The 12,295-nt window shown below is 38.8% G+C and overlaps 1 protein-coding gene across 1 annotated transcript in view; it reads right to left on the reverse strand.

The window, feature by feature from the left end:
- RASA1 (RAS p21 protein activator (GTPase activating protein) 1) overlaps window positions 1–2,245 on the reverse strand; it is a 64,269-nt gene extending 62,024 nt beyond the window's left edge. Inside the window, exons 1-2 of the mRNA XM_009886880.1 lie at window positions 2,153–2,245; window positions 1,092–1,222 (exon numbers count right to left, since the gene is read on the reverse strand). Coding sequence (XP_009885182.1) covers window positions 1,092–1,222; window positions 2,153–2,245 — 224 coding nt within the window. The remainder of the gene's footprint in view (window positions 1–1,091; window positions 1,223–2,152) is intronic.
- Window positions 2,246–12,295: the final 10,050 nt, after the last annotated feature.

Raw genomic sequence — 12,295 nt, forward strand, 5'->3', positions numbered from 1 at the left:
TTTCCTCCGCCCTTTCCCGAAATTCCATCTCTTTTTTTTTTTTTTTTTCCTTGTTACTCAAGCCTGCCACCTCTCACCCCCACCAAAGTCTCTCTTTTGTCGTTCATAATGCTGATAACCCGAGAGGGTTTGCTCGGCCCGTCGGGTTCACCTCACAGGTAAGTACCTCTGTGATCAAGAAGACATCGTGTGACAGACATTACCAGGCAATATAACATGTAGGTATCTTTTGATCCCCCATCCCCCCCTCCCCCCGGTGTTAAGAGAGCTGACAAATAGCAGCACGTTGACACTTGTATGTCTCTCAAGAGTTCTCAGAAGGCATCTAAACATTCAGGTTTTCAAAGCTTTGCGTTACCCAAAAGTATTAAGTGAATTTTTCCTGAGGCCACTAAAACAAACTACTGCTCCCACTTTTGCAGCTCTCCAGCCAACCGCTTTTTATCTGCTGAAGTGAAGTTTCGCATCTTGCCTTCTAAAGGCAAAATTTGCTTCTCGTTACACCACTAAGATCAGTGGAAATGTGCTGGGTTTGTGCCCAGTGTCAGTGAAAGGAGAAGCTGGCTCTAGCCCTCGGGTTAGAGCACTGTAATGCCTTCATACCCTAACGTTTTTCTGTCTAAGAAATTGCAGTTTTTAACAGCAGTCTCTTACACCTTTGATTTTGCATTACCGTGCTTCAGTATTATAAGTGTAATTTCAAATAATGTAGCCTGCTGTCTCTGTGGGTGTCTATTTACTGCTGTTTGCTTTCCCTCACAGATTTCTAAATAAAATGATTTTAACACAGTCTTACTGCCATTATAGAAGTGATATGCGTAAATTTAGAAATGCAGTGTAAATATTTATAAAACTCCCTTTATGAGGCAGGCTTTTGAAAGTGCCTTCCAGGGCAGCAGCATGTGTATGGGTGCGTGGGGACTGGAAGGACAGCTGTGCCAAGAATTTCCCGCAGGAGGAGGCGATGTGGCTGCAGCACTCCTTCGGGAGATTTAATTTGGGGAGAGCAGTTTCAAATTTGGCAAGGATTCCACAGAAAAAGAGCTTCTAGTAGGATCAGCTGAGCTGTTGCATCGCTGCCCCTGACGCACCATTTCTGTTCATTTTGCAGGCGAAGTTGTCTATCCTGGGTCGCTTGGTGCTGCAGGTAATGCATGTCACCCTGCGCCTCCTCTTTCTTAAGGCTTGCAAGTTGACTCCCGCTATACGAGCCTTCATGGGGCTTTATTTACAGGGGTATATTTGAATGAAGGAAAAAGCATAACAATATTTTACTTGATACTCCTTGTGCGTTTGCAAATAAGCCGTTTTCTGAAATCCCTGGTATAAAAGTTGCTGGGATAGTTCTTCATCCCTGCTGTGTGGATGTTGTCAGGTGAGATTCTCTGAAAAGTCTGTTTGCCTGTTCCCCAGAGTCAGTTTGCAGGATGGCGAATCTGGGAATATATACAATTTTCTTCTCTGCTGGCTATTGGGCCTGGTATGCCTTACCAGGTCTAGTAATGAAATGTCAGATTACAGTTTTTCTGACCTGATTTAAAGACTGATCTGAAGAAAGGCCAAAACTGAGTCTGACACGTAAAAGAGTATTGTTGCACATTTGTTGATGCTGCTATTAAAACTACCTGTTCTGTTGTTGATTTATGGTAAATAGAGTTCTTCGCATGGGATCCCGCCTGTGGACGACTAACACAGTCTGTGCCTGTGCTTGTAAATAAGACGGAGTGTTCCCAGGTGCGTAAAGGCGATTGTCTGCAGAGCCCGGGGCACAGCGACCTTTCCTGCCGTGCCTCTGAGCACACCACGGGCTGGGTGCTGCTCACCAGCGGAGGTACGGCGGGCACCCTTCCCGGCTGGTAGTCTGTGTGCAGCCACCCTGCTGTGGAAACCTGGAGAACTCCCACGTGGAGTTGTGTACGCGTCTGTACCAGCTGACTTGAGAGCCCATGTACGTTCACAGGGACGCTGAATTCACTAGTGTGGAGTAGGTGCAGCCATAATTGCCATTATTTTATTAATAGTGACAGGTGTCCTTCACAGATCTAGTTCATACCGCAAAGGCTTTGCGATCCTATGTCTTCCAGTGTAGTGGTGGGTGAATTACAGTGGTGTTGAGGCCTTGGAACTACATTACTAACATGATAATACGTACTGTGAGGATGGTGATGGCGATGAGATGTTCTAGGCATCTGGATACGTGATTAAGAGCTCGAGTTTTCAGGCTGCGTTTTTCACTGATTTGCATGGCCTTGGGCAAGTGAACTGAACAAGGCCACACTTTCTCAGTCAGTAAAGAAGCCATTTCACAGTTGTGTCAGAGGATTAATTAGGTTTTTTACAACATTTGAAAGCTGTTAAACATTAATGCTTATTAGGATGACCAGCCACATTGAGTGAATGACCCGGTATTTCAGTTATTGGAAGGTGTTGCTTGGATCATGGGTGCAAACACCACATAACCTTCACTTTCACTCCTTATTTCAGTACAAAACCTGCTTGTCTCCGCTACCAGAGTGCAGTTTGTTTCCACTTTTCCAAAGATGTTATCCTAGCTCAGAAATAAATAGCAACAGGGGAATTTTCAATCTTTCTGTCACAGGATGGAGTGATAAGAAAACAGCCTTCATGTAATGAAGAACCCAGAATGCTCCGACTATTCCAGTTCTTCCCCTTGTACTCCCACAACTATATAATAAACAGTTACAGAGTGCGTGCTAATTCTTCCTACCTCCATAGCTGTTGTAACCCCATGGGAGGCCACATGTATTGCTGGGGAGGTGGAAAGGTGGGCAGAGTCTGGGCAAGAACTTGAATACTGATGTTTTTATTTCCAGTAACTTAAAATCTTTACTTCTATCATGTTTATATTTTCTTTTATTTTTATTGAATAAAGCTGCGCTCCCAGACTGATTTTCATAAGGTAATCGTTGAACAGTCATCATCACTGTCTACATATTTAATTTTGGGGTCTGTGCTGTCAACACTCCCGTGTTCATGGTACAAATTAGCAGCAGTTGTTTGCATTGAATATTTTGTTTGTATTGAATCTATGAATAGATTATTAACGATAAGTTATTTTTAAAATCTTTCCCTTTATTTTAAAAGGTCAACAGTTTTCAAATGTTATTTTTGTTTAATGACTTCCTGATTATTATTGATTTTCATGAGTATTTTTGTCACATGAGAAATGATCTCTCTCAAACTCCAAACTCTTCTGTAACCTTTTGTCCCTACTCTTTGTTCTCATGTAGTTTGATATACTTTCAAATCAATGTTTAAAATGGAGGTCAATTAAGCCCAAATAAAAGACTAGTCCCCATACTAATAGAAATTTTATCCTAACTTAAAAGTCAGTATGTATACAAGTTTAAAATTCATACAGAAATTACTACCAAATCACTACCTTTATTTTTGTCTCTTAAGAAGATGCAAAAGTGTATGTGAACAACTACCTTGAGGTAATAATTTTTATTAGCATGTGATACCATTCTCTTGATTTCTTTTGTTTATCTTCCAAAATGGCTTATAAAGCTTTTGTATAGTTGCCTGTAATTGTTCACTTTCTCTTTTCAGTTTTAGAACACCATTACATCGAGGCAGAGGTTTTCACTTGTCTCACTTCACTTCAGGCTGCATCTGGAAGTCTTTTTTTCCCCTATAATTTTGCATATTTCATGAGTTTAAGTAGACGTGTGGTATTTCAGTCCCTTTTCATGAGCCCTTAGTGCACGCAGCAAATCTTCTTCCTTTCAGAAACAAATTGATGTTACAGTTCAATACTCAGCCTCAGCACAACGCGTCTTTGAGTCTGAGGCCTTGTATTAATTACAACATTGAGGCTCAAAATCTTTTCTTCTTGGCAAATTCTTTTCTTCTTGACAGGACGAGGGGCAATGGGCACAAGTTGGAACACAGGAAGTTCCGTTCCAACACACGAAAAAACTTCTTTACAGTTGGGGTGACAGAGCGCTGGCACAGGCTGCCCAGGGAGGGTGTGGAGTCCCCTTCTCTGGAGATTTTCAAACCCCGCCTGGATGCAGTCCTGAGTAATGTGCTCTGGGCAATCCTGCTTTAGCAGGGGAGTGGGACTAGATGATCTCTAGAGGTCCCTTCCAACTCTGACAATTCTGTGATTCTGTGAGAGCTTGTTCCTTGCTGATCTGAGCCTGGCCATACTTCAACCCAGTCATTCCAGTTGTGAACATTGATGGAAATACTTTTCCTGCCTTTATTATTTGTACATCCTGACAGATTTGCTCAGAACCTGTTGTGTTGCAGTTTTCTTGGGAACTAGAAAGAGTATAGTTTCTATGTCATATCATTTAAATGTTGTGCAGAGCTTACTAATTTAATCAAAGAGTAATTCTTTTACTGTTGACTTTTTAAAAAATCAAAATTTTTTTTAGTGTATTACACTGATGTCAGTATACATGTTACTCTGTTACCACGTTACCAATGAATTTTCAAAATGCTTTGCATTTTGTACTGTATTTTTCAGTGCGATACATTTCTAGTTTTAGACCATTTGCCGTCTTCCTGAAATTTAAGATGGTGTTTTGTGACATGCTGATGGAAACATACTGTATTCATCTGAATGAATATTCATCTTAGGTTGTACAGTATATCAGCAAGTGAATTATTCAGAAGCAACCATTTTAAGCGAGAGAACAGCATTCGTAGCACTCCGTTTGGAGGCATTGCAGAGCCACCTGGCCACACCTTGGCCTGTGCTAACAGAGAGGCAGGAGCTTTGTTTGCTGCTGGCCTTTGCCTGGTAAGTCAGTGCCCAAATGTTTTTCTTTCACACCTTCAAATCAGACCTTCTGCAGTGACAAAGCAGACAATGTTTGTTTCCACGAATCCTAACCATGTGCCTGCAAAGGCTAATACCATTACACATAGCATAAGGGAGTGCAAAAAAAATGAAATTATATAAAGCAAAATCAATTGAGCCTCAATCCATCATAATACTCAAATTGTTCTACTTACTGTATTTTCCTGTGGCTAAATACTTTTCTGTCATTTCTGTATGTGTCTGAGAAAATGCATATTCACTGATGCGCCCTACTACAGCTTTTTACGATGTTGCAGGATTTTGCTTTTTAGAAAAACCACTGTGGTTTGAATTTGGATCCGTTTTACCTGCTAATTTAAAGTCCTAGCATTTCATGTAAACCTCCTGCTGTAGGTGTTTTAAAAATAGGCACAGATAATGATAATTTTACTCATTCTTACATTTAGATTTTCTACGTGTAGTTGTTACTTTTCAATAACTCTCAGCTTGTCTCTGGCAAAATATATTGACAAAGCAGTATGTTTCAGAGGTCAGGCTTGTTACTTCAGGCATAGCGCATTCAAATCCAGGTGCACCTGTGCTGGCTTGTTCTCAGAGCATTGTGCTGTGTAATATGGTCTTACATAGCTCTGGGTCAGGACTAACTTGGAATTGTCACTTTTGTGTTTTAATTTACAGACAAACCTGAAAATTCGAGAACTAATCTAGAGACTGGATGAGACAGATCAGTAAGTGGAACCCAAACTGCAGGTGATATATCTGGCGTTCCCAAGGAAGGCTATAGTTTGATAATTGCCAGCTATAAACTTTAAGTCTGTTATAGATAAAAAAACAATAAAGAGGTAAGTTTCAGTCACAGAGGCAGTGGCATCTTATCTTAGCACGCAGGAGGCAAGTGGGAGCGTGCTTTTCATATAATACTGCATGGCAGCTGTAGCTGCCACAATGTGTGTTCCACCTGAAACACTGCAGCAACTGCCAGGGCATAAGTGGATACGGGGCCCAGAAAATAGGCCAGCCATGCAAATGGTGTATTTTTCCAAAGGAAATGTTGCAAGAGTCAAATCATAATAACAAACTGGAAAAAAAAAAAAAAGCACACATAAAAGCGTTCATTTTATTTGCTTTGAAAAACTGCTTGTGATTTTCCATGTGATTTTTCTTGTATGCCTTTGTCCTTATCAGTATCCTCTCTGATAAATTGGCTGTCTTTTTTAGTATATAACAGTTAATTAAGCAGCACCAGCATTTTTCCTCTTTTCTGAGAGCTGAAGTTTACTTCCCTGAAAGGCCATGGCAAAACACCCCTTTAACTTCGGTAGCATAGGAAAAAATGCTACATAAATGCTCTGTTAGTGTTACTTAAAGACTCTGATCCTTTAATTTCAATTCCATATTATTGCCTATATTTAAATGCAAGAGAAACCTGTCAGTTTATACTTACCTATATTTATTATTTATGCCCTCACATAAAGCACATGTGCACTCTTAAAAACTCTTTCCTGAGCCTGTAAGTATTGAGTGACTCCATTTACAGATATACTTAACGGTTGTTATTTTTTAACCAACACTAAAAGTAGCCTCGGTTTTGGAAGCTGATTTGTTAGCTATTAGGTTTTTTCCATAAGAAGATGCAAAAAACCCCTGAGTTACAAAGCACAAACAACATTTTTTTCCATTTTGTATTTGAAAAAATTTTGCATGTGATAATTTCCCCTGCTTAGTTAACTACAGCTAACTTCTGTAAGTGTTTTCGGTAATGAATGACTTTAGGTTTATGCAGTATATCTCTGACTGTTGATGGACAAAACTTTACACATTGACAAATATCTTCATATTTTTGCAGCTGTTTAGGATGTTTGTATAGGTGCTTTTACAGGAGCTAGGGAAAGGAAAAATGATAAGAATGAACAAACAGGAAAATGTTATTACACCCATAATACCCACAGAACTTCCCCTGACACCCGTGGTGTAACCTGTGCAGGATAATCCCAGCCATTCCGTGGAAGACTGTCTTTCATTTCAAGCTCAGGCAATTTTTCATGCTGTTTACCATGACAGTTTTAAACAAAGAGTTAATCACACTATTGAGGAATATATCATTCGCGTTAGTTTCAATAAAATAATTTGTCAGTTTGTGGTTATTAACTGCAATGACTTAATATAAACTGCCGCCTATATCTTGTATTTAAATAAAGGACATTTCTGTCAGACATAGCTAACAGGTGTTCCTGTAAATGAAATTATATGTGTAACTTATAAAAATTAACAAAAGTCTATAATGCATATATTAGTCAGCAGCCTATGTTCTGCATTGATAGTAGAATTTTATATCCTGCCTAAATAGAACAATTCAAGAGTAAAATTTAAATTTAAATTTAAATTCACTATTTAAAATAGTATTCTAGATGTAGCTGTAATGTAGGTAACAATAGCTATATATTGGTCTTCTCAAGAAATATTTGTGTAGTGGAGCTCATAAAATAATAATGATGGAAATAATTTTTAATTTTAAAATTTCACTTAAGTTTCCAGTTACCAAAAAATACTTATAAACTCTTTTTGACCTATATTTTTAAATTAACACCTTCATGAACAGTGTAATTGAAAACTGAAAAATCAGGAAAGGAAATACTGTCTCATGTAATCGATGCAAGTTTAGCTAAGACGGGGCTAGATCTGATTTCATGGACATCAGATCTGCATAAAGCCAACAATTTTTTAAAATGGCTGTTCACGTGGTGCCAACAAAATTTGTATATACACTTACTGACTGTACAGAAACCAGTATTTGCATGTGAGGCGTATAAAATATATTTGTAAACTTGGTAACTATGTCTGAGGTCATATTTACACATCTAAAGTATCCATTCTGTATATGAAGATTCCTGTTCCCTTATGTAGATACTCCCATGAAACAAGTTCCTTCAAGTATTACACTGGGATAGTTTAGGTGTCCTGTTCTTCTACTTACAGGTTAGTTTCTGTGTGTCCTTCATCCTAGGATGGATTTTTCAGTTAAGAAGTGTTTCTAGATTAGAAAGAAGAAACAAAATGTTAAATCCAATATGCTAAAACCAATTCTTAGCTATTATTGTTGTAGGGTACAAGGACTTACTTAAGACACAGTGTATTAATGTAATTGCAAAAATGAATAGGTGAAGTGCTGTGGTTTATGCTATGTAATTAACCGGACTCCTAAAATTCCTGACCTTCTAACGTGTTCATCTAAATGTATACTTTTCAAATAGTCCACTTATTACTCTTTCCATTACTATTCTGTTTCTTGCTTATGATAATATTTACTTGTATGAAGGCAATTTATGTAACCTAGTTGCATTTCTCTTGTTGTCTTTGAAATCAGTTCCACAATAAGCAACTACTAAGAAAAGGAACATAAGTAGTCCATATAAGAGGTATTAAACAAGAAATTACTAGCTGGCATCTCACTATTCTGCTTGATTTTAATTTAGAGGTAGCAAAAAATGAACCTAATTAATTTAAATGGGTAGAAGTCTGGTATGTGTGCTTCAACATGGCATTATTTATGATTACGAAGATGGGAGGTTCAAACATGTTGCATCTGATGTATGGCATCTGCCATACATAATTGGGGACAATTATTGATTGTAGCAGCAGTTAAAAGTTAGTTATAAATAACGTCAGTTACACTTGACATTTAAATGATAACTTATACACACTCTATTTAATCTAGGATTTTTCAAGGTGTGCTGGTATATAGTTTGTTTGCTGCTTTTGCAGCTCCCTTGATTATTTTTGCAACCTTCATTGACATAGTGCAATTTACAAGGATATCCATTTCCTCATAATCAGCAATTACACATTGATTTTTCTATTTGTGTATTTATAGAATGGTGAAAGGTGCAAGTGTTTAGACAAGTATGTCAATCACAGAGCATATAATAAGAATACGCAAAACTTTGTCTCTATTCTGAAAATTTTACTGTGTAAACAGCAGTATATGCATGGAGTTTATAACAGGAGCAGGGTCTAGCTCATTAAAGAGAAAATTTGGGAATGCTAAATACTAGTATCCTTGTATTCTAGCTAATGAAAAACTGCAGTGTACAACTTAAGTATAACTCAGTTTTCTGTAACTCAGATTTCCTCTGGGGAATTTATTCTTGTGGGAACGAAAAGTAATTTGCATTGACATAAATTTGTTTAGTTACATCTGTGCCAAACTTTCTAGCAATTCTGCATTTGCCTTCCTGCTCTGCTTTCTCACCTTTCCAACCGCTTTACTGTCCTAACCAGCCAATCCACCTATTGGTATCACCTCTCTTTCCCAGGGAATGGAGTACCTGGACAACACAAATGGCTGACATGACCTCTTTGTCTGATGCTGGGGTTCAGCCATATTCTGCCTTTTTGTATGCCACAGTTGTGGTATCAGCATAGCTAGCAAATGCACTATTTTAGTTAGACCTTTATCATTCCTCTTCACCTAAGCTAAGATCATGGATTCTGTCAGAGCCTGTGGAGAAATTAAAGCAAATCCTACTTTTCAGATACAGAAAAGATGCCATATTTGAGAGTAGTACCATGACAAGCGGAGAAACAAGGTCTCAGATGAATTGCTATGCAGTGCCATAGTGAAAGTAGGGTGCTGACAAGCAAGTTAAAAACAATCAAGCAATTCTATAAGCAGCAATTTCTTATGAATATGTACTGCACACTTCTATGCATCCATGCCTTATGCATCTTCCCACGTCATCACCATCTCTTTTCTTCTCTAAATACTGTCTGAGGAAGAGAAAGCATAAGATTTCACTTCTTCTGAACCATTTGTGGACTATTTCATTGAAAGCCATATGCAGACTTGAGCCGTTGCTTTTGGTGGGGAGGGAAGAGAGGAGGGCTTTTGGGAGTCTTTTCACCTTACCTTGTTTTCCTAAAACTTGTTGAAAAGTAATTACTTCCAAGTCCTGGTAAAGACTTGGTCAACATTTGGCCATTAGGTTCAAAGGCTATTGTAAGAGGCAGACATTTTCACACAGTCATACAGCATGATCACATATTCTTAGAAAGCAAGGCTAAACAAGATTGCCTTTGAAATAATGTTTATTGAATGCTATTGATACTTATATTTGCTTATGCCATATGTGTATGTTTTTAATCATGGAAGGAATTACTTTGGTTAATTGCTATAACATATCCAAAAAACTTTATCAATCAGTAAAATCTTAGTAAGCTACTTTTTATTAACATCAAATTTAGGCTATTTTATTCAACAGAAACTCCTGTCCGTGTTTCTTCAACTTGCTAAAAAATATTGCAGCAATATGAAAAGTTCATCTTGGTGCTGTGTCACATGAAGTATTTTACAAGGTACCAACTGCTTAAGCTCCTAAGTTGGTGAAAATCATTGAAAAACAGCAATTGTGGTAACACAAACTTTAAGCCAGCCACAAGATGCAAGAAATTATATTTTAGATGCAAAAAATGCCATAGTAGAGCTGTAGGAACTGCCTGTCAAGTCAAAGATGGTCTCCAAGACCTGTGCCACTGTTATGTTTTCCTTATTTGAAATGAAGAAGAGCACATCTGCAATCAAATGTGTCCTGTATTGCAGACAGGCTGTACCCTGCTAATGGCAATCTCCCTGAGATAGGTCGTTCCACACCATGTTTTTAAAGTGTACAAAAAGAGAGGTGGAAAGGAATGTAGCTCCAATATTAAAAAAACCCAAAACTACTCTCCAACCAAAAAAACCCAAACAGGTTCTGGGAAGACAGAAGTTTTACTAACATTCTCCTAAGTCATTATTGCTACAGATAATTTAATACTGCAGACTAACAGCTTAGTGTCCAGATCCTGAAATGCACTGATTTTAACAGTTGCTCACTGTCTTATTTTGTTTTAAAAAGTCAACAGCATAAGATAAAAGGCTAATAGAACTACTGAAAACTTGTAAGAATGTGGAAAGTTGGCTCAGCAATTCAGTGCGTTTCTGCAGTAAGAGAATGAGTAGAGCCAAATGAGAGAGAAACGGACAGAAAGATGGTGAAAGAAAGCATCTCAGTAGCCACGGTGCTGGCAGGGATGTCATTTACAGTGACAAAATAGAGTCTCATATTGAAGAAAATCAGACACAGAGGCAGACGATGGAGATATTGAGCAGGTGTCAGCCAACACTGGGAGGACAGACAGGTTCTTTTAGGGATCCTTGTCAGAATGATGATAACACGAAATTGTAGTTACAATTAAAGGTTTATTTTCTTAGCAGGATATTATGATTAGCGTAGCACAGAACTTATGATTAGAATGGCACTGGGTTTCTACAAGCAGAACCAATGTGGTACAATTTATGTGTAGAATCATAGGATCGTAGAATGGTTAGAGTTGGAAGGGACCCTGAGGATCATCTAGTTCCAAGCCCGCTGCCCTGGCCAGGGTCACCTCCCACTAGATTGCTGGAAGGGACTAACTGTCCTGGTGCCCAGGAACCTTGAGGAAGAGCAGGAAGAAATCAGTTTGGTTTGTCTTCTTGGTGTACAGGACCTTCAGGGCCTGATAATGAGGGGCAGGGAATGCATGTGTCACCCTCACAGTCACAGAGAATGGCTGCGTCCCTCATAAAATGGCTTTAGTTATGCTAACCACATTACTGGGGTCGGGCACAGGGGGTACCGCTCACAGCAGGTAAATGGTATTGTTGGTGCTTATGGTCCATATGGTCACTTTCCACCGTTTTCCTCACTGGAATCTGGCTTCGTTCTCGGCAGCCTGTCAGGCATGCTAACTCTTCTGAAAAACTTCATAGAAAATAAATTGCCATAAATACCCATCACTGTGTAACTCTGTGAAAACTCATGAAACAACGTGCTCATTTTTCAAAGCAGGTACACAGACATACCCCTCGCAGGCCAAGAGAGAACTGCCATATCAAGTGTCTTCTCAGCTCTGCAAAATTGTCTCCTTTGCTTTTCGGATGTCGTGGGGGACAGCATGTGCTTGTAATTCAGGGCAGGTATTGCTTGCTGCCTGGAGATGCCTGCTAATTACATTTACTGTTTACCCATCAGTTTCCCAAGAGCACACCCTTTTATCATCCTGCATCCCCTTTTGTGACAGTTAATTCTTTTCTGATCTGATAAAAGGTTTCATCAGCTAAAAGACAGGCAAAGTCTTCTGGAATAGCAGAGGGATGCCAGCACCATTTATGTCCAAAGCACAACTTTGCCTAACTAGTCAGTCTTTTCCCATTACAATGAACAGGTGAGAATGCCTGGAAATGTCAGATTACAGGGGGTTTATGTTAACCTGCAGTAATACTAACAGGACTTACAAAAGTGATCAGACCTTAGAAGGTGTGGAAGAAACACAGCTTAGTATATGTAAGCTCCTATATAAACTATTAAATGAACTTCTAGTATATGTGAACTCTGTAAATACACCCTAGTATATATGAGGATTTGGGCAGATTAGAGATTGGGTTCTGTTAGTTGCGTGAATGTGACTGGAGGGCAGTATATT

The sequence above is a fragment of the Charadrius vociferus genome, unplaced genomic scaffold (assembly GCF_000708025.1).
Source record: "Charadrius vociferus isolate BGI_N301 unplaced genomic scaffold, ASM70802v2 scaffold244, whole genome shotgun sequence".
Lineage (NCBI taxonomy): Eukaryota > Metazoa > Chordata > Aves > Charadriiformes > Charadriidae > Charadrius > Charadrius vociferus.